The 27,601-nt window shown below is 44.6% G+C and overlaps 1 protein-coding gene across 1 annotated transcript in view; it reads left to right on the top strand.

The window, feature by feature from the left end:
- Vps8 (VPS8 subunit of CORVET complex) overlaps positions 1-27,601 on the top strand; it is a 197,273-nt gene that overhangs the window by 32,879 nt on the left and 136,793 nt on the right. Inside the window, 13 exon segments of the mRNA XM_052157994.1 lie at positions 7,859-7,983; positions 9,044-9,130; positions 11,452-11,519; positions 12,686-12,839; positions 12,942-13,001; positions 13,563-13,670; positions 17,011-17,091; positions 18,823-18,993; positions 22,984-23,058; positions 24,040-24,075; positions 25,011-25,101; positions 25,356-25,402; positions 25,908-25,997. Of these exon segments, the coding sequence (XP_052013954.1) occupies positions 7,859-7,983; positions 9,044-9,130; positions 11,452-11,519; positions 12,686-12,839; positions 12,942-13,001; positions 13,563-13,670; positions 17,011-17,091; positions 18,823-18,993; positions 22,984-23,058; positions 24,040-24,075; positions 25,011-25,101; positions 25,356-25,402; positions 25,908-25,997 (1,193 nt within the window).

Here is a 27,601-nt window from a genome sequence, read left to right as displayed (position 1 = left end):
TCTATTTAAACATTTAAAATCTATCAGATAATATTCTTAGCTCTTTGTGTGTGTGAGTGCTCTCTGGGTCCCAAGAGCTGCATTTATTTGAAATGGGAACTAGCAAGAACTGCTCAGTAAGGGTTATGTGAGGGTGCTTTAGTAACAGAACCATAGTTTAATTTCTGTGGAGTCTTAGATTTTTACCATACATGCGAATAACTAATTATTTTCCATTGTTACTGAACAATTTGACTTTCCATTTATAAATTTTCCATTATTCCAAAAGCTTTATTTAACATATAATTGTAATATCTGTTCTTTTCACATTTGGTTGATTTAAATAATAGTTTTATTTCTTGAAGAGCAAAAGTATAGAAACACAAGAGTAATTTCCCTGAGAGAACTTTAGAGTTGGATCTTTAAATGGTAGCTTTTTCTTTATAATTGATATGTATCTATAGTAGAAAAATGTACAAAAACATAGGTGTGCACAAGTTGGAAAATATAAAATGTCAAATTCTAATATCTAGGGATAATCTATAGCACTTCTGATAGCCATCCGGCCTTTGCTCCACATAGGTATATAGGTGTGTGCATACTCCTTAGTGAGACTGTGATAAGCTCGCTTTCTTTACAGTGGCGCCTCCCCTGCATTTCTATGTTTGCATCTTCTTTGTTCTTTGAGATATCTCACTGTGTAGCTTAGGCTTGCCCAGGACTTGTGGCCACAGACTCACGGTGGCCACCTTGTCTGAGTCTCCCAGTGTTGAGAGTACAGGCCTGGAGCATCGTTTTAATGGAAACACGACATTATTTCTTTTTTTCTCTCTCTCTTCCTTTCCTTTCCTTTCCTTTCCCTTTCCCTTTCCCTTTCCCTTTCCCCTTTCCCCCTTTCCCCTTTCCCCTTTCCTCCTTTCCTTCCTTTCCTTCCTTTCCTTCCTTTCCTTCCTTTCCTTCCTTTCCTTCCTTTCCTTCCTTTCCTTCCTTTCCTTCCTTTCCTTCCTTTCCTTCCTTTCCTTCCTTTCCTTCCTTTCCTTCCTTTCCTTCCTTTCCTTCCTTTCCTTCCTTTCCTTCCTTTCCTTCCTTTCCTTCCTTTCCTTCCTTTCCTTCCTTTCCTTCCTTTCCTTCCTTTCCTTCCTTTCCTTTCCTTCCTTTCCTTCCTTTCCTTCCTTTCCTTCCTTTCCTTCCTTTCCTTCCTTTCCTTCCTTTCCTTTCTTTTTTTTTCCGAGACAGGGTTTCTCTGTGTAGTCCTGGCTGTCCTGGAACTCATTCTGCACACCAGGCTGGCCTTGAACTCAGAAATCCACTTGCTTCTGCCTCCCAAGTACTGGAATTAAAGGCATGCGCCACCACTTGCCGGGCACATAACATTCTTTCAAATGGATTCATAGCTCAAGAAAACCACGTAAGCTGTTTCTAAACAGTAGTGTCACATGTGGCTGTGTTTCTGTATTATTATTATTTTTGCATATTATCACTTTTAAAACAAATGCCTACAAGTGGTCTGGGACCCGAGCATTAAAGACTTCATGTTCTTGCTTCCAGAAAACTGTATGAGCATGGTCTCCTGCAGGAGGGAGGGCCTTGCTTCCTTCAGGGTTGTAATTTATTAGCTCATTAGACTCCGAGGAAGGCTCTCACAGTCTTGTTCCAGTGATGTAATGTCATGTGCACAAAGTGATTGAGAGCCAGGCTAAGGCACGTGCACAGAACCAAGCCCAGAATTACATGTCGCTAGGTCCTACATTGGCAGTCTCCAGTGGTTTAAGTAGTTCTTTTCCCTGAGAGAAAAGGGACAGAACTGTAAGAAATGAAAAAGGATTGAAGATGACGGAGGACAGAGCGTATGCGTATGTTTATCTGCCAGGGGGTGCATGTCGATGTTTTCCTTTCCCTTCAGTAGTGGTCAGTTTTCCTCAGTTTGCCTTTAGTTCTCTTCACTCCCAATCCAGAGGTCAGAAGAGTGTGACTGCTTATCATCACCCACGCAGTGCTTGCTGCAGGCACGTCTGTTAACATGGAAGACGCACGCTCTGGTGCTGTCTCTCTCTGCCTTGGACCTGCTTGCTGTTTTTCTAAAATCCCCAGGATCTGCTTCTGTCAATGTGGTGAAACTATCTTTTCTTATGGCTTCACTTGGAAGACAGTAAGCCAGAGTGGACATTCTGGGGAGGAACAGCAGCGCTCGGGCTTCTCATTGAGTTTTAATAGTGCAGTTAATACATTTCATTGGTTATAGGAGACAAATGTTTGGATAGTGCTTTTGAACGAATGCATTCAAATATGCTAAAAAACCTCAGAAGCAGATACTACAAAGTGTCCAGGGAGCCGTCGGACTTTGTGGCCGGGCTGTGTCGGCACACACTTTTAATCCCAGCACACACAGGCAGAGGCAGGCAGGTCTTGGACACCAGCACAGTCAACAGAGCAGGTTCCAGGACAGCCAGGGCCACACAGAGAACCCCTGCCTTTGTTTATCACAGAAGAAACCTAACAGAAAGACTGATTTTAACCCCCATTAGGTTCTTTGTGAAACAGATCCGAGTCACTAAAACAGTGCGCCCGCATGTCTGAAAGGCTGTGCGGTGGCCTCACAGGGCTCAATAAAGCTGTCCCCGCCGTGGTCCCTGCTCACCCTGTTTCTTTTCGTCCTCGGTGTGCACCAGTGATGTGTCTCTTTAGAACTGTTTTGTTTTTGTTTAACCGAACCATGCCTTTGCTTATGGTGCTCTAATTTGAGTGTTGCATGTTTTCTCTTTCCTCAGAGCCAATACCTGATTGTTACCACAAACGTTAGGAACACCTCTTAACCAAATTCAGTGTCTGTCACTCCTGCAGATAAACAAAGCTCATCACTTTCGCTCTTCAGAGCTTGCCTGCATTCTTCTCTGAACTTTTGAACTGATTTCTTGCCTTTTTCTCCCTCTCTTTTGATCTTTTCTCCATGGATTCAAAAGGAAAAGGTATAGTAAATTTGGTATGCATGAACAGTTCCTTTTCTTTTGAGCTTTTTAATGTTGAAAGCAAAGTGAGTATTGTCAATTATATTTAAGCTGTCTTATAAAAGGAAAATAAGTCCCTACCTAAAAATTGGTTAAAACAGGCATTGTGAAAAATTCAAAATATATGCATATTTTAAATGCTTTATTTTAGCTAAAAATATGGGATTCTTTTAGGTAGTTGTCAGTATGGTCTGTTTCCTCTAATCTTTTTGTACAGCCCTGAGCTTTTTCTTGAAGTTTGTGTCGGCCAGCAGAGGTCTGAAGCAACATTATTTTTGTTATAAATTTTATCCATAATGAACCACATAGAATTTAAGCACCTCTCAATTGCATGAGTACAACTTTGCTTCAGTCTTTTACTGTAACATTATCTTGTTGATATCCAGTTTCTCGGGACTTTTGTGAAGTAACTGGCCTTTTCCAGGTTTTTCTGAAACACCTGCTTTGTGCGCACGGCAGTCGCGGCTCTTCTGTTTGCACTCTGGTCTGTCAGTTAATGGTCTGCTTGCGATTTAAAGTACACTAGCATCACAGTGGCATGCATGCCCGGGAATGAACACTGGCTCTGTAGGAGGAGCAGCGTTCCTGAAGGTAGCCAGGTAGCCTATTAGAGAGCTTCACAGAGGAATAAGTGTTAGACTGATGAGCTCTTCAGGTAAGAGCATCTGCTGCTTTGTTTCCGATGTGACAAATGGTTTATAACGAGGGCTCCCTTCTTACTTTCTCTTGGGCCTAGAGCTCATTACAGTGTGAACGAATAAAGGATAAGAAAACAGCACTTGAGAGTGGTGACTACCAGCAGGGTGGACGCCCTGCCCGCCTGTGAGGTGGACGCCCCTGCCCACCTGTACATTGACTCCTTGTCACTTGTCTTTTTCTCATTGTCTGTGACACTAATTTAAAAATTAGTTTGAAGAGACAGAGGACTGGGTTCATTTTGGTATATGGAAAGAAAAAATCCTGAAGTATGTTGAGCTTTAGATTTTAAACTATTACTTGTGGCTTTTCCTTGCTATTTTTTGTGTTGCAGTTAAGCCTAGCATAAGGTCCACCCTAAGCAAAGTGTACTTTGAGCATTATCCAAATGCTTGGTGCCAGGAGTGCTTCAGATTTTGAATCTTGGGGATTTTAGAATATTCGTATAGATATCACAGGCTGAACATCCCTAATTTAAAACTCTAAAATTCAGAATGCTCCAAAATCAAAAGTGTTGGAAAGTCATTCTGGTGCTCAAAACGGATTGGGTTTTCGAGTACTTCAGGCTTTGGTTGTTTGGATTAGGGATGCTCCTCTGGTACTAATGAAAAACAAGTGGAATTCACTGCACTGCCAAATAGCCCTTTTTTTCCCACTTGAAGCAAAGTATCACTTTCTATTTCTGGTTGCCCTGGGACTCGCTGGGTAGAACAAGTCGGGCTTGAATTGTGGCAGCTTTGCCTGTGCCTCCTGTGTTGGGGTTAGAGGCATGGTTCACCAGGCCCAGCTACTGTGGATTTTTTTGTGATCTTGGACTTAGAGTCCTCTTAAATTAATTTGTGAGCTCTATTATTTCTTCTGATAATAACTCCTGCATTTGTGTTACATGATAATTATCAGATTGTTTGTGTCAAACTGGGACAAGTGTGTATGTGGGACGGGGGTGATGGTCACTTGCTGATAACATCAACATTGTTTTAGAATACTCAGTTGACAGTGTTAGCCAGACATAGCTTACGCTTCTCCGTAAAGTAGATGTACTATGAGTTTAGTACATTCTTAGTGCTCTGCTAGAAGAGGAGGCTCTGGGATGCAGAGAGAGTAGAGCTAGCTTTCCGGGCAGCTGGGGTACAGACTGTTTAGCCCCGGTGACCGGAGAACACCAGTCTTCTTCCCGTGGAACAGCTACTGCTTCTAGAGTTAGACATATAGCAGGCTTAGCATGCCATAACAATAGGATATATAAATAAAAAATAAAAACGGAAAGATAGCTTCATGGAGGCAAAGTAGCTTATATTTTAGATGTAGTCTGTCTCCAGTCACCCTCTGTTACCTGGAAAGCATTGTGTATCAGTGTAACCTTAGATTAGTTTTCACTGTAAAGCCAGTCATGTTTGAGGGGCATTGAGCTGGTCGTCTGTGTAACTTATTTGACTTTAATAGTTTGTCCTCTCCGTGAAGCCATGAGGTGATGTTCTCTACGTCACAGAGATGAAGGTGGGAGGCTAAGTGAAGCTAAGAAGCATCCTGAGATTGCACACGTGAATAGTCGCAGTGCCTGTAACTCTTTAGTACAGGTAAAATTGACACCTGGATTCGCAGGCTTGCAGCCGTATCAGGGACATTATAGGAACAAGATAAAAACATTGAAAACAAAACAAGGAAAACTTGAGACTTTTCTTTGACATGGACTGTCACATAGAAAGTTAGCATAGGTTTCAGGGGTGGCAAAGCTTGGCAATCTCGTCTTTCCTCTCTTAACTAGTTTTTATGTGTGAGAGCTGTGGGTAGGGAAGCAGAGGCATTTACGGCTTTTCTTTTGACAGGGTGTCATGTAGCCCCCGACACTTAAGCAGCCAAGGATGGTCTTGACTTCCAGACCCTACCCCCTCTGCTTCTGAGACCTGGGGTCATAGGTGTGCACCGGGCATGCATAGATCTGCACTGTGCGAGCTGCATGTGCCCCCCTCTTTTGTCCATTGCCTGTCTTGTAGTTTTCTTTGTTTTTAAGTTGTATATGATCTATTTGATCGGATTTCACAGTTTTCCAGTTCTCTGCCATGTAAGAACACTTAACTGAGGTTCGTGAAATCCATAGCAACAGCAAATCTGTAAGGCTCAGATCCCAAAGCAGGGCTGCAGAGAGCCTCAGCCCCTGCTATTTGGATACTACTCTATGCCTGGAAGGTGGGCAGCCCAGACTTGGGGACTTGTGAGGTATGAGATTTCAGTATCAGTTTTATGCCCTCTTACTTTTAGCCCATGTCCTGCCTGTGCAAATTATAGTACACAAGGAATACTACTGCTCAGTCATGGTCAGCGTGTGACTCCCGGTGTGACTCCTGGTGTGACCTCCGGTGTGACCCTTGGTGTGACCTCCAGTGTGACCCCTGGTGTGACTACTAGTGCTGTGTGAATGATTGGAGTTATAGGCAGTTTCAGTAGAGGAAAAAAAATCATGGAGGCAAGAAACTTTAGAAAAGTTTTTAATAATTAGGTTTAAATTAAAGATAGAACATTAGGGGGGTTAGTTTGAATGTGTGTGAAAAACTGTAATTATGTAATCCTGGATGTGAAATACAGATAGGACTTTTAAAACATCAAATCTTGTATATTTATAGGTTTATTGTTTCTGAATATTTACCTTGGGAGTTTGAAGTCTAACATAACTTACAAACTGTTGAATATTTTCTGTGTGCCAGATATAGGGAACCCATTAATCATCTCAGGCCTTTGAATGCCCCACAGCCACAAAATTATCATGGACACACAATTTTTGTATAGTGTAGTTTTGGATGGGGCTAGAAGAGGGCACCAGATCCCTGGAACTGGAGTAATTATAGGCAGTTGTGAGCCATCCTTTGGGCGCTGGCAACCAAACCTGACCCCTCTGTAAGAGCGGCAAGTGCTCTTAACTGCTTAGCCATCTCTCCAGCCCCATTAAATCGTTTTGTTTTGTTGTTTTCAAGTAGGTATAATTCATGAGCACTAAACAAAATGAGCATTGCCTAGGAGAGGACAGTAATTGCATTTAATTATTAGGTAATAGCATTTAATAAGTATTTACGTATTTTCCTAAGAAAACTTAACATCTTTTTAAAGGTTTTAACTCTTTACTCTAAAATTTTGCTTTCATCATTCAGTTCATTTGCTTGGTCAACCCTTTCTATGTGGATAGCATGAATGTAGATTCTAACAAAATCTTTTTTTAAAATCTATTTTAATAACTGTAAATGCTATTTTCTCTGTGTGGGTGTTCTTGCCTGTGTACACACAGTATGTGTATAGTGCCTGTAGAGGACAGCAGAGGGTGTCAGATCCCCTGGGACTGGGGTTTCAGACTGTTGTGAGCTGCCTTGTGGGTGCTGGGAACTGAACCTGGGTCCCCTGAAGTGCAATTGGTGCTCTTAACCACTGAGCCAAATTTTAAATGAATACATTTTGAATTTTGGAGTTTTCAGAGAAAGTGTGCTTTGGGGCTGGGAATGGCTCAGTGGATCAGAACACTCCCTATATGAACAAGAGAACATAGCTCAAGTCGCTAGCACCCACATGGAAGCTGGCGTGGCTGAGCCCACCTCTCTGAGGCCGGTTTGTGGGGGTAGGGCAGGGGGATCCCAGGAACTTTATGGACAGCCAGTTCAGCTGAACAGTGAGCGTTAGGGTCAACAAGAGGCCCTGGCTAAGAAAACAAGGGAAGAAAAGAGGAAACTGGAAGTTGTCTAACATCCTCCTGTGGCCCCCCATATACATATACAGGTGTCTGCACCTCAGTCATAGACATAGACACACATAGATATAGACAGCCAACACACACAGATATACAGATACAGATGCACACGTAGACACACACACACAAACTCACAGACATAGACACACAGAGACAGATAGACAAACACACACTCATAGACACAGACTCACACACAAACACACACACACACACACACACACACACACACACAGCCTCCTTCCCTATATCCTAACATCCTAGAAACAGCAAAAAAAAAAAAAAAAAAAAAAAAAAATTAGGATTATAGGATAAGGCAGCTTAGAGATAGTTGGATTTTTAAAAGAGAATCTATTATGGATTTCTGACTTGTGATCAGCAAGTTTTGAATTATGTTTTCCTGTAGGTCTTACTGCTTTTTCTTAGTATCTAACTTGCTTCCCTTCTTCAGATCAGAATCAAGCGCTGCGGCTCTGCCTGGGGAGCACCAGTGTTGGAGGGCAGTATGGAGCCATCTCTGCTCTCAGCATCAACAACGACTGCTCGAGACTCCTCTGTGGCTTCGCTAAAGGACAGGTAAGACGGACAGATGTCCAAGGAAACCTGACTCTTTTAGATCAGTATTTTGAAGAGCAAATGCATGTTATGTGTTGTGAAGTAATGAACTTGCCTATTAGTGCCAACCTGAGGCTCGTTAGTGTGACCTCTGTCTTATGAAGATTTTTAAAATAATTGTTCCTGAATGAACTAGATTCTGTAGCTATTCTAACAGAATAGCTTGTCTATTTTTGTCTATCTTAGTAGACAGCTTTTATAAATATATCCTCTTTTGGTAGTAGTACATAACTGTGGTTGCTTTCATTTAGTTTTTGTTGAGTGTGTGTGTGTGTGTGTGTGTGTGTGTGTGTGTATCCCTGGGTGTGTACATGTGTAGAGACTGAAGGACAGCTTTAGCTATCACCCTCAGTTATTCTAGAGTAGTGAGCCCCAGAGATCTTCCTGTCTCTACCTCCTAGGGCTAGAATCACAAGCCACACCATAGCACCCAGCCCCCTTCCCCTGCTTCTTGAAAGATTCTTATTTTAAAGTAAGTGTGTGTGTGTGTGTGTGTATGCTGGGAAATGAATTCAGATCCTTTAAGAGACGTAGGGCTCTTCACTGCTGAGAAGTCTGCTTGCTCCAGCCCTTGGCATTTCGATATGTGTTGTATGGAATGAATGCAGGTTCTCATGGCTACAAAGCAAGCTACCTCCCAACCTTCTGTGCCCACTTTTAAATGCGCTCATACTGCTGCGTTCCTGGACAATAGCTTTGGCATTTTCTTCTTTGTGGTGATAAGTCATGGTTTCTCTCATCCCCTGATCTTTGCATGACAGCTGGTTTGATGTGATGCCTTTTGTACACTTTTAGTCCGTGCTCGGCAGATTGACTTACTGGGTAAGGCGGAAGGCAGGCGGGCGCTGAGGAGGAGAAAAGACACAGTGCTCTGATGCCGTCTCAGTTTGTGGGTGTGTTTAACCTGATGACTTTGTGCCTGCAATGTTTATAGATGAGGAATGGGTTATTTCAGCCAAAAGGCAGGATACGTAAGTCCAAAAGCAGTGCGTTTGTTTTACAGCCTTTGCTTGTCTTGCAGATCACCATGTGGGATTTGGCCAGTGGAAAACTTCTCAGATCAATAACAGATGCGCATCCTCCAGGGACCGCAATCTTGCACATCAAGGTGACAGCTTCCCCTCCGTGTGTTAACTGTCTTTATTGCTAAGTCTCTAGAGCCACATTAAATATTTTGATAACCAGAAACCCCTAAATTTATTAAACACGAAGTTGAATATGATTTGATGAAGTCAGTGAGCTATTTTCTCAAGTTAAAAGCCAGAGATGGCTAGTGTGAACACGCACAGCTTTGGGTAACCGAGGTCTAGCAACAAAGAGGGAAAAGGCCTACCAATTGATCCCATCCTAGGGATTTGGCAGCAGAGAAGCCATACTTTGCTAAAATCCTCATATGGAGATTTTAAATGGTCTCTTTGCCTTGTTCAATTGGCTAAGATTTTATTGCCGAGGGGTTTGCTGCTGCCCATTGTTGGGCGGTGCCCGAGGTTTGAGGCGCCAGCTGCGGACGAGCCAGGTCTTGGTACGTATTTAGAAGTGAATCATTTGGTTTATTTTTTTCCAGGCCTCTAAAGGGAAAGCAGTAAGGCCAGAGTATTTCTTTTTTCTTTTTTACTCTCAGGCCTGAAAAGCATAAAACTGCCTTAGGTAACAGGCTTCATTTATAGTTCATGTGAAGCCCGCCTTTTCACGTTGGCAAGCCCGTGTTCAGAAGCATAAAAGGTAGAGGACTATATCAAGGGGACGCTAAAAGCAGCTCTTCCAGATTTAATCATGTGCATACTTGGCTGCTTAGCTATGCAGCGCTCTTATCCGCACACATGCTTTTTAAGGCCTGTAGCATCTGGAGTTTATAGATCTGCATCTAGGTTAGTTACAAAAGTCTTCTGTGACAGCGCAGCATTGAAGCGTTTAGTAATGATGAAAACAGCCAAGACGAGCCAGAGCCTCTCCTCTCTCGGTGCATGAAGCTAATTTATCTCCATCTCTTTTCCTACAGCACGTGCCAACCTCTAATGGTATTGTTGTCTGCCTATGTTTTATCGCTCTTAATATATTAAGATCTTTGAAATCAGAATCTGATTGTCACTTATTTTTGTGTTTTGCCCATAGTAACTGCTCAATAAATGTTTGCTTGAAGTAATAACTAGTCTTTTTGTAGGAAAAAAGGAGATTATTGGGTGATACAATAAGGAACAAAAGAATTATAGGTGTATAAAAAAGAGAGGGACACAGCTGAGATTAAAGTGCAGTTCCAGGAGCTGTGTTCTTTGGGAATGGTTTCAAAGTAGGCTTTGCAGACACTGGCATCAGAGGGAGGTGCACGTGCGTCAGTGGAACTGGAATCAAGGACTAACATCTGCTTGCCTCTGCGTAACTAACCCAGCCTTCTCCAGATACTCCAGTATTGCCGACAGCCCAGCTTGGATCCTGTGTGTTAGTAGACGTGTGTAATTTTACAAATGTGCTTTCCCTGCACTAACTGCTCACCTAGGCTTTGGGAGCAGGGTGGGGACTTGTGTGCCATGCTGGTGTGTGGGACAGTCACCTCCTGTACCTCAGCTGTCTCTGAGTGAAGGAACTCGAGTTCATTCAGGCATTGTGAGGCAAGTCCTTGTAAATGACACAAACACCATCATTTCCTTTTGTATCCTGTAGCATTTACTATAATGCACCTCACCTTAGAACTGTCTCACTGGGAAAACTGTTATTCTGAGTTTTGCAAGTTAGGCTACAACCATTCAGATAGACTCTTAAAAACGGTCAGGGAGAAACCCATTTAGGAAGAGTTTATTGTAGATAAAGTGGCTACACTCCCTGGCTGCTCAGAACACTTATCAAACAAGTTTATTTCCCCCAAATCCCAAGAATCTTACTCGTGTCTTTCTTTATTAAAGTCATCAATGGCAGTGTATCTGCCTGATCTTGCCAGGTTTAAAACCAGTTATAAACTTTAATGTAAGGACCAAAGCAAGAGCACCAGGGCTTTTATCAACTGAAGATTGTTTTTCCCCTTTTATTCTGATGAAAGATTGATTTACTTTTTAAAACAAATATTATTTATTGTGTGTATATTTCAGGTAGGGGCGTGTGCTACACTATGCGTGTGGACCTTGGGACAACTTGTGGGCGACGGTCTCTACTCCCACCATGGGAGTCTCGGACAGAGAGAACTCTTGTCATCAGGCCTGGTGATGGGCACCTGTGTCTTCTGGGTCATTTCACCCCTGTTTTGCTTTTAGAAAGGCTCAGTTATTTAAAGATAGTGAGTTAAATGTTAGTAACGACAAGTTATACACTTTGAGTGATGAACCAAATCTGGCTTATTTTATGTTCTGAGTGTGTATTTTGTTTTCAAACTTTGTCATTTTTCCTCATGATCTACACTTGTCTGGTTGATTTAAGAAAGTAAAGTCCTTTTCTGTTTAGTTCACAGATGATCCAACTCTGGCGATTTGCAACGACAGTGGAGGCTCTGTTTTTGAACTAACATTTAAGTAAGAGACTTAATGGACCTTTGTTGAAAAATGGAAAGATTAGCTGTTTAATGGCTTGAAATTGAACATGGAGAAGTCTGGCAGGTCCAGGTGTTCGCAGATAGGTTCTGGCTCTGTTATAGTTACCTGGGGAGCTTTATAAAACATGTGGGAGTCTAGACCTGGTCGCCATGATTTTATCTCAGGTCCAAACTGGGATTCTAGATTCTGAGTCCCCGGGGAGTCTATGCTGTCATGCTAGAATCTATTCTGGATAGCTCACTAATTTTAGTTTCGGCTCCAGGCCCACTTGGTTATGACCGTAATGGCTAAGTACAAAAGGTTTTCTTGTCTTTGAATTGCCCCATTTTAGTTGTTAAATAGGAGCAAAGGAAGAATATTTGTGAAGCCGAGGCTGCAAATGTGTAGAATATAGTATATAATGTGTATTTCGTTTCCATAAATTCTTAAGGTTAATGTCTATATTTGTTTCTTACTTTTTTCATAACTTCTTAAGTTTGAGGCACTAAGTAATTGCTGAGACAATATGGCTCATTTACCCAGCTAATGTCTACTGAGCATCTCCTGTTTCTAGACACCAGAGCTAGAGTTAGGAACCAGGAAGGTCCTGATTCTTAACAGAATAGTTGGGAAGAACACAGGAGACAGGAAACAGAAAAATAGCCGGCATAACCTCAGAGATGTGCATGCGCAAGGGGACAGAGGGGACAGAGGGGACAGGTGTTTAGTGTTCACGTGTTCAGGTGAGTGCATGGGTGGAGCTCAGGGAGGCATCTGTAGAAAGCAGTACCTGAGAGGAACCAGCTGAGAGATCGGAGCCAGCAAGTGAGAACTCTGATGCAAGAGCTCCAGGCAGACTCATTCACACAAGGGCAGGAGGTCGGCACGAGCGGGGAGGCGAGGAAGCCAGCATGGCTGGAGTATGGCTGCCACGCTGACAGCGGTCAGAGAGGAACGAAGACAAGAGCCAGACCTTTCAGAATGAAGACCCTAGTAAAGCCTTTGAGGCAGGTCTGTGGGACATCCTTACTAGGAGAGCGGCAGGTCCATCCTGAGTACTGAGAAGGCGCTGCCATCCTGTGGATGCCGTGGCTGCAGTTGGTCAAGGCAGAGCTAGAGTGTCTTGGATTATCTCTGACTCGATTGTGAATGTCTTACATTTTCAGGAGAGTGATGGGCGTGCGAACCTGTGAGTCGAGGTGCCTGTTTAGCGGCTCCAAGGGTGAAGTCTGCTGCATCGAGCCCCTGCACTCCAAGCCCGAGCTGAAGGACCATCCCATCACGCAGTTCTCGCTGCTGGCCATGGCATCTTTAACAAAGGTAGGCGTGCTGAGAAGACAGAACCCTGAGCTCGAGAGACTTGGGAAACCATTTGAAAATTGCAAGGTGAATAATGAGAATGCTATATCCTTTCTCCTCTAGATCCTGGTCATTGGGCTGAAGCCATCCCTGAAGGTGTGGATGACTTTCCCCTATGGCCGGGTGAGCACCTCTCGGTTTTGTTGGCGTAAGGAGGGCGGAGGGAGTGATCTGTCGGAGATGTTGAAAGAACGTTAATGAAATACTAGTATTCCTGCCATCTAAATTCTACTACTATCATTTTACTGCATTTCCTTTATTACATATCTGTGCATCTACCCATCTTTCTACCCAGAAAGATATTTTAGTTTTTTAATAGATTTCAGAGTAAAATATAGAAACCACCACCTTCTGCCTGGGACATTAGCATGTATATAGTTAGCTAGAGTCACATTTGTTTAGGTTTTGTTGGTATACAATTATCTACAATAAATATACAAATCTTGAGTGTGTAATTGTTGTTGGAGAGATGCATGTACTTTTATAACCAAACTCCAGCCAAGGTAAAAATCATGACCCTCAGACTCTTCCCTGCAACCATCCCACCAGTCCCTGCTCACTGAAGTCTTGTGGGAAGTCAGGGAGGGGTTACCAAGAGATCGTCAGATGCAAATTTAAACAGATTTTCTACTTTGTCCTGCTTGTCAACTGCGGTGAGTCCTTCTCCATCTTTCCTTTCTGCAGATGGATCCTTCCAGTGTCCCGCTGCTGGCCTGGCACTTTGTGGCAGTGAACAACTGCGTGAACCCCATGCTCGCCTTCTGCAGAGGCGACATGGTTCACTTCCTCCTGGTGAGCTGAGGCGGGCGCGGGGTGGGCGGTCTGCTGGGAAGCTTCGTACAAATATCCCCCAGACTCGCTGATGATTTAATGTTGTATCAAAATCTCTGTCACCACCACAAGTCTCTGTAGAGAGAGTGTAGCCTGTTTACTTGTATTTACCACTTCAATGTTGAAATGCCGAAGCTTGGACTCTCTCGGCTGTTAGTCCTCACGGTTTAGTTCTTGGTCCGTTCTCCTTTGGCTAATAGATCACCCGTGGTTCGTCTGTATGAGTGAGAACATGTTTACAGTAATGCAGTCTGTACATGTCTGAGTATTTATTTGTTAGAGAGCAAGTACCATTTGCACAGGAAGCCAGGGAAGGATGTAGCGCACATTCCTTTACACAGCTTATGTGCTGTTTGAAGGGTGAAACTGGAGAGTTATTCGGGAGAGAGCTGTTGATGTGCCGAACGGTTTGGTGAGAACTAAAGTTGTTAATGAGAGCACCTAGAATCCCAGTCACTGTCTTCGGAGGGGAAGACAGTGAACTTCAGTCACAGCCCATGCTTGTGTCTGTGTAGCACACTGTGAGGCCAGGAACCACCTTGCACCTCACTTCTCCAGCCAGAACCTTCCAGATCCTTTCCTCCTTCAGACATGCGATCACAGTGCTCTCTATCACGGTGCCCCTCCACCCCCCTTACCCTCTACCCCCCACCCTCCCACCCCCACCCCATGCACTCTATCACAGTGCCCCTCCAGCGGGCCCCCCCTCCCGTGCACTCTTACGCTCTCTCAGTCTTCAGGCCAGAATAAACCACACCCGTGTTGGTCCTAGACTCAGCATGGCTTCCCAGCTGGTCTCCTCGCTCACACAGACACCTGTCAGCAAAGCTCTGTGCTTCCCGCCGGTCCTGCTCATGGCCACTGCTGCCTTCTCTGCCTCCGGAATCAGCTCTGTACTCGTCAGTCCTGTCCTGGCAGTGAGCGCTCATAAACCCTCGCCTAACCCTCTCTTCCACACTGAGCTGAAAACTGAGACTAGAAGCTGACCCTCCTGCTTAACCTGCAGGAGGCACGGGGCACCTGTGTATAAAGGGTGGTCTGTAGAGTGGATCTTGGGGAGAGTGTAGAATTGAATCTGTGGGTGGGTTTAGAGTAAAGATCGGGGAAATATAGGACCCATGTACAACATATGCATGGTTATGTATTTTGGTAAGTAAATTTTTAGTAGAATATAGTCATGCTCATTCATTTATATTTTAATTAATTATTATTATTATTTTTTGAGAGAAATTCTCATGTATCCCAGAGTGGTCTCAAACTCATGCCGTAGCCAAGGCTGGCCTTAGACTCCTGATTCTCCGGCCCCTACTCTCAGGTGTTAGGATTATAGCATGCAGCACCATGCTCAGCTTGCATGTTGTGTGTCCTTGCTTTTCACTGCAGGAGTGGAGTTAGGTAGGCCTGATAACCTTTGTGGCCTGCAGAGGCTAAGCTATTTACACGCAAGTTTGCCAGTCCTCGAGTGGCATCCCTGATCTATGTAAGATTGCTAGGATTGGCAATGGGCAGATGTTATAGGTTCCTAGGTAAATAAAGCTGTAAAGATGTAATTAAATGTCATCTCAGTCTAGAGGTGTCACAGATAATAGATTATGGGAGGGAGGGGCTGTGCACTTGTAGTGAAGCTTGTGTGATGTCCTTAAGCAAGCACATTTTAAACAAACAGCAAGCATCTATCTCATCGCACAGGGTCACCAACTGGAGGGAGGCCACTGCATGGTAGAGTCAGGGAACATTCAGCAAAACACTCTTGTGTAGACAGTGATTCCGATCCCAGCATGCTGAGTTAGAAATGAAAGTAGGACCCTCAGGTGTTTGACGAGGATGTCCAGGGAGCAGACGAGCAGATGGACACTTTAGGACAGACAAGGTAGGAGGGCTGCAGACCTAAAGGGCATCGTGTGTTAACCGTTAACACAGCGCAGCAGCTGCAGCCATTGATGAGAGACAGGTTCATCTGCGTTCACATCTCAGAGGGGTTGTGGTCCTTGGGTCAGTTGGCCTGTGGCCCTTGACCTGTGGGAAGGTACTGCATCACAGTGGGTTCATGTGTAGGCCAAAGCTGCTCACCTCGTGGCAACTATGGGGGGAGAGAGAGAGAGACAGACAGACAGACAGACAGACAGACAGACAGACAGACACATCTGCAGTGACTTACAGAGACAGATACACACATCTATAATAAATCCCGTCCAGGAATCACCATGTCTCTATGATGCTACCCCTACCCCTCCAAGCCTAGGTAATGCCACACACAGGCCAGTAACCAGGTCTTTAGCACATGGGTCTATAGTGAGGACTTAACTAAACTGAAGCATTGATTTTGCTAGGCACTCATGAAAGGCAGAGGAAAAAGAAAAGACAAAGGGTGGTTCTTGTAAAGACCATCGAAGCGGGGTGGGAAGGGTAGAGGGCTGGTGTACAGGAAGGATGGAGCCTAAGGCAGGACACAGAGAGAGAATGATCGTGGAAGGAAGGTGGAGAGTCAAGCGCTGGACAGAGTGGTTTGCCAGGTCCTTGTCAGATGTCTGATTAGCCTGGGAATGGGGTGGAGGCTTCTTGATAAAGAACTGGGTTTCTGGAAGAGCAAAACCATCTCACCACAGTGCTCTGCTGTGAGGGGAATACAGTCTACGAGAAGCAAACCGGGGGAATTTTATCTGTTTAGGGAATGCTTTTGTTTTCAAAGACAAAGTCAGAAATATGTTTGAGAGCAAATGAAGGAAGCAGATCTTTTAAAGGAGCAATTGGGTATGCTAGAAAGGGAGGGAAGACATTAAACAGCTGGGGACAGGGTCAGGATAGAGTTTGTTGGAGGAGGACTGTAGCAAACCTCTGGGAGTAGGTGGTGCTGGCATCCATCTTCCCGTTAATGAGACACTTTATACCTGCGGCACATAAAGCACAGCTTGGTGCCACAGATGGGAAACTGAGAAGGAAGTGACTCCCTCCGCATGGCAACAGCTGAGCAACTGAACCTGTGGCCAGAGCACGTGACAGTGAAGAGGCCAGGACAGGGGGTCAGCACACCAAGAGGTGGGACTAGAGAGGTGGAAAGGAACTGAGCCTTCGAAGAAAGACGTCTGCTGTAGCAGGCACAGGAAAATTCAGGCTGAAGTGAGGGTTCACACCTCGGGTGCCAGGCGAACCTGCTGCTGCTCACGCACATAATAATTTCTCTAACAATATTTTTGGGTTATCTATATGAAATGAGACTCGTATTGTAGGTGGAGTACAAATATTTGAAAAAATTCTTTCAAATAATATTTGATATCCGGGCTGTCCTCATTCTCATTATCAGGTTAAGAGAGATGAGTCGGGTGCAATACACGTGACCAAGCAAAAGCACCTTCACCTGTCCTATGATCTGATCAACTTCACTGTGAGTACCACATCCCTGTTATTTCATGCAGAGCACACGTCAGCGCATACACCCAGCATGAAGTGCTACACGGCCCTGACGTATGAAACCTGCCTTGGCTTTGATGTCAGGCCTGATGCCTTTCACCCAGCTGCCCACAGTTCTGCTGAGCACTGGCAGGGGAGGGAAAGGATTCCTGAGTGTCCTAACAGCCAGGGAGAGCTCGGGTTCAGAGCCCAGCTCTCTTCAGTGGTCACACTGCCTTGTGTGTGGACACGTGTGTGCTTTTGAGTTTCTCCTAAAAGATTTAGTGTGTTACTGGTTTTTTCTTGTGACAAAATCATTGCCAAGTTTTCTCTCTACCTTATCTCTTAGTGCTCAGGATGTCTTGGTTTAAAAAAAAAATGAGACTTCTTCCTGATTCAGATTTTATGTTTTCTTCTTCAGTAGTGGTTCATTTATCCAGTAAAAAGTCTGAAAAAATTTTTCCTTCAATAATATATAATATTTTAGGATATGTAATTGGTATAGTCAAAATTTAAGAAGTAATATATGATGCATAAACTTGGTTGCGTGACACATTTTCCAGTCAAGTCTTCCTAAGTTACTCCTGTTGACCCAGAACCCCTGCTTAGATCTTCGTCCTGCTTCAGCTTCTCATCGTCTAGGACTGTAAGAGCGTGCCACCAGGCCAAACCCACACGGCTTCTCAAACTCACTCACACTCTACTGACTTAGAAATAAGCAGTAGAAATGCGTAGTGAAAGAAGCATTTAGTGAGGCTACAGTTTCAGAGAGTGAGTCTGTGACCGTCCTGGTGGGAAGCATGGCAGAAGACAGCAGGCAGGCAGGCCATCAGGCGCACGGGCTTGGGGCTGGAGCAGTAGCCAAGAGGTCAGACCTAATCCACAGTGGGAGGCAGAGGGAGCACTAATTGTTAATGGTGTGGGATTTTAAAACCTCAAAGCTCACCCCCAATGACACACCTCCTCCAACAAGGCCACGCCTCCTAATCCTTCCCAAACAGATCCACCAACGGGGGACCAAGCATTCAAATATATGATCGTATGGGGGCTGTTGTCATTCAAACCATTACATATCTCCAATCCAACAATACAAAAATGGAAGTGCTCCAGAATCTAAAACTTTGTGAGGACCAACATGGTAGCACAATTAGGAAATTCCATACTTGTGTAATTAATTGTAATTAAAATGCAGGTTCACAAAAATGCTGTGTATGTCAGAGTTCTCTAGAGGAACTGATAGGATTTAATTATTTGTTTGTTCAAAGGGTATTGTTTAAAGGGTATTTATTAGGGTATATGTCTTTTAAAATATACATTATTTCAGTGCCAAGACTTGTCCTCTGACCATCTGTGTTTATGAGGTTTAAGTTGCTGTTTATATTTGCTTCACTAATATAAAAAGTTGAAAAGTTTGTTATTGTACTAAGGTCATTTGTACCAATATGTCCTTCAAAAAAATCATGTAAAAAAAAATAAATGCAACCTTCTGCTATATATTAGAATTCTTAGTCAGCCCTCCTGTATCTGAGCAGAGCGTCATCTGACACTGTGACTCTTAGCACAGTTTTCTGTGCATCTAGAGCTGCTCTGACTGTGCCTCTGTCACTGTTTAAGTTATTGGAGCATAAGGTCCTTGGTGCCACATGTGGAGTGGCCAAGCCCCCTTTTGTCGTGGAAGGTCTGGACTGGCCCTGATTGTTCATGCTGGTATGTGCTTGAATTACAGTGGATAAACTCGCGCACAGTCGTGCTTTTAGACAGCGTGGAGAAGCTGCATGTGATTGATCGGCAGACGCAGGAGGAACTGGAGACGATGGAGATCTCAGAAGTCCAACTGGTCTACAACAGCAGCCACTTCAAGTCGCTGGCCACAGGCGGGAACGTTAGCCAGGCCCTGGTGAGCACCACCTCATCCCAGCATTGCTCTCTCCACGGTGGCAGTTTGTGGATTTCTGTTTTTTGTTTTTTTATTTTGTTTTGTTGTTTTAACCGCTATGTTGTTTAAAAATAGGGCTACTAAGGTTTTTCTGCCTTGCTGTGTTGAAGCAGGTGTTGATGTGTTTCTAAGGACTCAGGATTATAACCCCAAACAGTAATTCCTGTTACTTAATTATAAGGAATGGGCTGGAGAGATGACTCGGGGGTTAGGAGCGCTTTCAGAGGACCTGGGTTCAATTCCCACCCATTTGTGAGCTAACAGCTGGTCTGTAATGCCAGTTCCGAGGGGAATCCGGTGCCCTCTTCTGGCACCACAGGTACTGCATGCATGTGGTGCACAGACACACAGGCAGGCAGAAAGAACATCTATAATACATAAAATAAAATAAATCTGAAAAACCCAAAGAACTTTTAATTTTTATATCTAAAAGATAAACAGTTTTCTCGAGAGGGAATTTGTAAAATTGAATTATTTTAGGGATTGAGCCGGTGACAGTAAGCTCAGCGGATTGAGGGAAATGACCTATAGACTGGTAGCCCCACAGGGCTTCGGAAGTCTTTGGGGTGTGCCAGGAGCTTGTGCAGGTGTGGTGGCTTCGAGCGTTAGAAGGCAGAGATGGCTGTCTTTTAAAAAGATGGTCTAGGAACTGGGACAGGAGCACAGAGGATGGAGACACGGCTTATATTGGTGTCAGTGTTACTGTGGCGGGCAGCTAGGCTAATGCTTTGAGCAATTTGTGTAAGTTGAGTGTAGCCCAGCCCTGAGTTCATCATCACCTGCTTCCTCGGCCATTTGTCTTTAAACAGGACAAGTGGACCGCTGTGGGATATCCGTGGGAAACTTCGTATAAAGGACAGTAATGACAATCATATTTAATGGGTGCCGACAACAGTCAGTAGGCTTTGCTCCAGTCTTTCTCCTGTTTATGACTTCAGAGAGTGAAATATATGTGAAGGCTGCTTAACATAATAACCATACAATGTAAAAACCAGTGAAAAAACAATAAGAAATGGTCATGCAGTGGAGCACACAAAGTAAAGCAGCCAGTGCCTCAGACGCAGGCGTTTCCTGGGGCAGCGTGGCCGTTAGTGGGTGGAGACATGGCTCAGTGGCCAAGAGCACTGGCTGCTCTTGTAGGAGACTTGGGTTGAGTCCCAGCACCTACATGGTGGCTCACAATCACACATAACTCCTTGTAGGGGGTCCAGTGCTCTCTTCTGGATTCCTTGGGCAGCAGGCATGCACACGGCGCACATATGTAGATGCAGGCAAAGCATCCATACACATAAATAAGATAAATGAACCTTAGAAAAGGACACTATTAAACTTTAAACTTGCACCTTTAGCTAATATAGAGGACGGGGAATTATGTTTATATTCCTGCTTAAAATAGTAAACAACAACAACAATCCAAAAACCAACCAACCAACCAGTGCTCAAGAGCCTGGACATCAGTAATGATGGGCGGCAGATCCTGGACCAAGCAGGAGACAAGCCGTAAGAGCTTGCTCACTTTTGCCTCAGGTCCTCCGGTTTTCTAGCTTGTGGCGTAGGGAAGAGGGACACGGGGACCTGGTGGACTCCGTCACTGGGGAAACAGAGCTGAGGGTACAGGAAAAGAGAGACAGGTCATGCTTGTGGACAGTGCTGGGGGAATCCTGAATCCCCTGGGCTCTTGTGTTGATAGCTGCTCACAGGCCTGTCTAAGGACACTGCCCCAGGACAGGGAGGAGCCGTGAGAAGGGCTTAAAGAGAATCTGTCCGCTGTGCCCCAGAGTGTGCCGTCTGCCTATTGAGACCAGTTAGAGCAGTCAGCTTCATGAGTCCCCAGAGTACTCAGGGGCATTGCACCCCAGCAGTGCAGTTTGAAATGGAGAGCATGCTGCACTGGCAAATCCTTAAAATCTTAAAGGCGGGCTAAGAAGGGATCAGACTGGTGTTGGCAGTATAGCTTGGTGGCACAGCACTCACCCAGCACCTCTGAGGCCTGGGCCAATCCCTAGAGTAACAATCCAGGAAGAGGAGCAGAGCGAGACACAGATATCAACACGGAAATGTCTAAGCACCACTGAAGTTAAACTCAGAGTCTATTCGAATAGAGCTGACTTGGTATTCAAATAGGGAGGAAAGTACAGTTTGGAAAGGGGGAAAAATCAGTCAAAACCAGGCCAGACCTTACACCAGTGGAAGGAGTAGCAAATAAGGTTGTAACAGTCCCCTCTCTTTTGTTTTATATTAATTTTTAAAACGTTAATGTAACAATAATGGATTCGTCATAGTTTCTTCACACATAGATAGATGATATTGTACTTGGTTTTCATTTTCGCCTCTGTCCCTCTGCCTCCCTCTCTCTGGCTTGTTTCCTTCTGATTCCATGCTACACATTGTCCTTTTCTCTCTGTTCCAGCTCCCTAAGAGCTCTTCCTGTCCTCAGATAGTCTTCTGTCTAGGTTTGTGACTTATGAGTGCACATAAACACACACACACACATACATACACACATGCACGCAATTGGACACACATATGTAAATTTAGGTTCTGCATATGAGAGAAACTGTGTAACTCTCATCCTTCTGAATCTGATTTTTCAGACTTAACATGATGATTTCCATTTGTACCCATTTTCCTGCTAGTGCCATGATCACATTTTCCTTTATAGCTGCATAGAATTTCCTGTGTGTGGGCCATATTTTTTTTATCCATTCACCTGTTGAAGGATGCCCAGGCTGGCTCCATCTTCTGCCTGCTGTCAGTATTTGACAACAAACACAATTGTACAAGTCTCTGTTGTATACACATTAGCATAACTACAATCCGAATGTTCATAAAGTTACATGGAGACATGGAAGATACTTTAAAAGGCGACTGTAGTGTTTGGGAGAGCAGCAGAGCTGCTGGGAGAGATGGTGGCTGTGGAGACCGGAGGATGAAGGTTTCTTGGAGAAACCTACGTGCCAGCAGTAACGTGTGCAGAACAGTGCTGCCACATGTCCACTTGGAGCAAGCCAGTCATAAAGATCACCAGGAAAAAACTGCCCCCAAAGCACGTTATCTTCTTTTGCACCATTTTGGGGTCTGTGAGCCTTAGGAGACCCTTCTGGTTGGCACTTCCTAGCAGGTGGTACAGTGAGGCCATGTACAATGGCATGAACAGCTGCCTGTGGCTCCCTGGGGGCACACAGCTATATATCATGAGACATGTGTTAAAGGAACTAGAAACTGTCCCCGTTTCAAAAAAGTGGTAAGTGATCAGAACTCTACTGTCCATCATGGAAGACCAGTACGGCAACATATCCCTAAAAGTGTAATAGTGGCACTCATAGTGGGTGGCCACCAACTGCTGTCTAATGTGACTTCCGATCTTCTCAGTAGGCGGAGAATCCCGCCTGGCACTGAGTCTGCCGTTCTGCATTACTCTCCATTTTCCTCTTGTGTTTGTTTTGTTCATTGCAAAGAACTCGGCGGTGTCGTTTCAACCATCTTCATTTCTTGCCAAAAGCCGTGCCTGCCTGTGACTCTGCAAGCGGCATGTTGCAGTAGTCTGCAGTGAGAATTGCAAGTCAGTTTATTTCCTTTCTTTTCCACATTATTCAGCTGTTTATAGAAGTGGGGAATGACTTCTTGAGCTTTGTCTTTTCAGTCCCTTCTGTTGGCTATTAAGCAACAGATAATTTTCTTACTTGTTCATAGGTTAAAACTATATTGACTTGAAATGTATCCATATTCAGCATTCTTTGAAAACTTTGTTTATTATTTAGATGTGTGTAACAGTGTGTGTAGCGGTCAGGGGACACCTTTGTGGAGTCAGTTCTCTTATTTACGCCTTACTCCAGCTGGAGCTGGAATCCAGTCATCAGGCTTGCGACTGGGTCTCCACAGTCCCCGCAGTTGACATTCTTAAGGAAACTTCTAGCATGTATAACTTTAGTGTGTTTGTTTATTTTATAGGCTTTGGTTGGAGAGAAGGCTTGCTATCAATCCATCAGTAGCTATGGAGGACAGATCTTCTACTTGGGGACAAAGGTAAGGTCTTTTCTCTCTACTATGAGTGTCATCTGGATAGCTGTGGGAGGGCTGCTCATGAAGAACAGTGCACTTGCAAATTCTGGTCAGCGTATCTAGGTTTTTTTTTTCAATTAGAAATTTTCTGTCATGCTTTGATCAGCGTGTACGTTGCAAAGTGATTATCATAAGATGATGAGCGTCAGTCACCTCCTCCAGTTACCATTTGCACGGGGATGAGGGTGCTTAAGATCTGCTTCCCCTGCAAATGTTGGAGATAATATCTAGGTTCATTTCCTGGGATGAGTGCTCTGGCAAAAGCACCCTAAGGGAGAGAGGGTTTATCTTAGCTCACGATTCATGGTACATATCGTGCCAGAGGGGTCAGCGACACTGGAGCTTGAAGCAGCTGCTCATGTTTGGTTCACAACCAGAAAATAGAATGAATGTGCTCCTGGTCATTCTCCTTTATATAGTTTAGGGATCCCAAGTACTACGTAGATGGGCCTTCCCATATCAGTTAATGTAATCAAGATCATCTCCTACAGACATGCCCAGAGGGCCCATCTCTGCAACAATTGATGGTAGACACCACACCCAGGAAGGACCTAATTATGCATATTTGTTGGAGAATTAAAATGATATTTGGATTAGATCAGCTTAAGGTATATTAAAGTGAATTCAGGTGCTTGGTTTAGAATAATTGCCATCAGAACAGTTTGTTTTTCAACGTAAAATGGAAAATTTTCTTCATTATTAAAACTCAGCCGGTGTATTGCCAAGTTGGTGCAGGTGAGCCTGGACTGCCTGCCTCCTTCAAGGGTTTGTTTCTTTACTCTTGAGGGTGGGTAGCTGAGGACCCTTTAGTAAGTTCCAGATGTGTGCATCTGAGATGAGCAGTGTTTGCTTAGGGATCGGAAATGAGGCGCGCGGCTAGAGCAGACACGCCTCCTAGCGAGTCTGATAACTAACAGTCATCTTCATTTCCTCACTGCTCTCTAGTCTGTGTACGTGATGACGCTGAGGAGCTGGCGGGAGGTGAGTGAGCTCGGAGTGGGAACTGAGTGGCAGCAGATTCGAGTTTTCTTCACTGTGTGGATCTTAATCTCAGAAGAATACATACAAGCCACTTGAGCTGTTAGACACTTTACTAAAACTGATTATATCAGAATTGGGCTTGCCACCACTGTAACTATTCTGCTGTCAGAACATGGCATGAAAAAGATGTGTTATTAGTCAGTGACATTTGGAAGGGGTAGCATTGTTTGTGTAGTAATGCCCTATTTAAGTTATTAAAACAAATCAGTGTAAAAAAAAAAAAAGAGTTGGGTTTGAGTCTACCCAAGATAAGAGTGGCTTCGCCCAGCGCTCTCTCCCATGTGAGATACTCGAGAGACAGGCAGCCTGCAGCTTGTACGGCGGCTTCAGGGCTTGAAGATACTGCCCCGTTTCACCATCCTTGTGCTTAAATTCTTGTCTCAAGTTCACCTTATAACTCAGGATAGTTATGTATAGGTTCTGTGAAGGGGAAACGATAAAATTAAGGCCAGCTCCAACTTTTACAGATAGTTACACATTTAGAAAGACCAAACAGCACTTGCTGTGTTGGCCAGAGTTTGGTGCCATTACCGTAGAAGTTACATTGCGTTGAGCTGTCCCTAGGGAGCTTGGAGCTTGTTATTAAGAAGGGGCAGATAGCCATCGTGCCAACATCAGCCATTTCTCCTGTGGGAGTCCTGCAGTTCCCCTTCTGAGGGAGGTTCTCCTGTCATCCGTCACACAAGGCAATAGACACCACAGTGTCCAGTGCTTTAGGAAGTGCTTTGCTTAGTCAAAGTTCTACACTGAAATGCTGCACAGTACTGTTGAAATACTGTTCATTCCCAAGCAGCAATTCTGTGACAGTATAACTGGAATTCTGATTGGTTGCTAGTCAGATAGACAGATCTGGTATGTCTCCTTCCTCATTGTAGAGGATGGACCATCTCCTGAAACAGGATTGCCTCACAGAAGCCTTGGCCCTCGCATGGTCTTTCCATGAAGGAAAGGCAAAAGCAGTAGTGGGTAAGTAATAAGTGGATGTCGTGGGATTGGACGTGTCACTGTGCAGATCCCTCTCATGAGGGAAGTTCACCTTGAGAACAAACAGGAAGCACACTGATAAGCTGTTAGTTTACTGGGTGTCTAGAGAGTCCCGTTACCCAGCACTGTGATATGGAGGCTTGTTGAAATTGTACATGGTGTTAATGTGGGTTGTGGAGGGGAGACCAGAACGAGGCTTCCTTTTGGAGCTGAGTATTGACTTTGTTTCTCTGAAGGGCTGTCGGGGGATGTCAGCAAGAGGAAGGCCGTCGTGGCGGATCGGGTGAGCGTCTCAGTGCTGGCTGCAATGGTGCAGTGCAGCTTTGCTTTGAATATTTGCAGCTATCTTTGGGGATGAGAAGTGGGTCAGGCTGTGGTTCCCAGATACAGTCTGCAGCGCTATGTAGTCTCACCGGTGCCCTCACCTGTGAAAATAGTAAAACAACAAAACAGTCGAGAGAGTACCGAGGAGAAGAGTTGACGTGGGGACCCAGGCTCACAGTGACCGTCCATCTTCTGCAGGAAAGGATTGCTGGGCACTTGCCTCCACGTTCTCATTTCCTGAGCAGTACAGGAGCAGTGTCTGGACCATGCAGATGTTACTTAGGAAGAATTAGCAAATCAACACTCGCCCTTCATCTGAGAGAATTAGGGAATAAAGCCACTGAAACCCCACCTGTGGGTCTAATACAGCAACAGAGTGTGATTCAGTATTAACTGTTCATACTAAGTATTGAACAAATGTAGCCACACTCTTTGAATCTGACACAAAGCCACTTTTCTTACAGATGGTGGAGATCCTGTTCCATTATGCAGATCGGGCTCTGAAAAAGTGTCCTGACCAGGGAAAAATCCAAGTGATGGAGCAGCACTTTCAGGTACATGTGTCTCTGTCTGCACGGCTCACGTGCCAGCCACAGGTGCCCTTGAGCCCCCCTGGCCTTTGTGCACAGGAGATGCTCGGCCTCGCACGCGCGAGTGACTTCTGGGATTTGGCTACTAAGCATTCTTTAGTGTTTCAGCATTTGTAGGGAAGCCATACAAGACTAAATTTACACAAGTGTCTAGTCAGATGGGGAGAGGCAGGTGCGCTGCCGCTCACTGCTGTGCGAAGGAGAGGGCATGTGTTCTGAAGGGACACACCTGTGACCTGACACTCTGCCGAGGTGACAGCCTGCCAGTGGTTCACAATTATGTTAACTAGATAGTGAGGGAAGGAGTGGGATGCTGAGGTTTAAATTTAGGTCCTGCAACACCTGTGACTCCGATATATATGATAGGTTCATGGATATGTATATTATAGTCTATAAAATATGCTAATGAAAGATGTTTAGATTATCTTGGAACTTAATGAAAATGCAGGCTAAGAGGATGGTTTAAAGATATGCATATGTATTATGTTGGTTTTCCTATTTGTAGTGATCTTCAGTTAAATTTTTTATAAATCTCTTTAATCAAATTTTCACTCTCTTCTCTCCGTGTGTGTGTGTGTGTGTGTGTGTGTGTGTGTGTGTGTGTAATCTAGGGCCTTTTATATATGGGGCAAATACTTTTTATTACTTTTTTTTTTTAACAATCTAGTTGTTACTCCTTCCTAGTCTGCCCCCCACAGTTTCACATTCCATTCCTCCTCCCTACTGTCTCCAAGAGGATGTTGTCCTCCCCACTCAACCCTCCTGCCCCTCCCTCTACCAGGCCTCCCCACTCCCTGGGGTCTTTAGAGAGTTAGGCACTCTCTCACTGAGTCCAGACCCGGCAGGCAGTCCTCTGCTGTGTATGTGTTAGGCGCCTCATATCAGTTGGTGTGTGCTGCCTGGTTGGTGGCTCAGTGTCTGAGAGATCTCAGGGGTTCAGGTTTGTTGAGACTGCTGGTCTTCCTATGTGGTTGCCTCCTCCTCAGCTTCTTCCAGCCTTTCCCTAATTCAACCACAGGGGTCCTAGACTTCATTTCATTGGTTGGGTGTAAGTATCTGCCTCTGACTCTTTCAGCTGCTTGTTGGGCCTCTCACAGGGCAGCCATGCTAGGCTCCTGTCAGTAAGCACATCCGTCATAGTGTCAGGCCTTGGGGCCTCCTCTTGAGATGGATCCCAAGTTGGAACGGTCACTGGACCTCCTTTACATCAGTCTCTTACTTTAGACAGGAACAATTCTGGGTCAGAGTTTTGCCTGTGGGATGGTGACCCCCTCCCTCCACTTGATGCTCTGTCTGTCTACTGGAGGTAAACTCTCCCACTGTTGGACATTTCATCTAAGGTCCCTCCCTCTGAGTCCTGAGAAACTAAGCATGAGCTGCATTGCAGCTCCCACCGTTTCTGTGTACGCCATGGTGTGTGTGTAGAATTTAGACACACTCCTAGGAATTTAGAAGACAGCTCCTAGGAATTTGTTCTTCCCATTATGATGCCCTGTGGCTCCAGTTCAGGTTTCAGGTTACACTTGGCAGATACCTTTACCTGCTGAGTCATTTTATATATATATATA

Source organism: Apodemus sylvaticus, chromosome 15, assembly GCF_947179515.1.
Source record: "Apodemus sylvaticus chromosome 15, mApoSyl1.1, whole genome shotgun sequence".
NCBI lineage: Eukaryota > Metazoa > Chordata > Mammalia > Rodentia > Muridae > Apodemus > Apodemus sylvaticus.
This window is presented reverse-complemented; position numbering and strand designations above follow the sequence as displayed.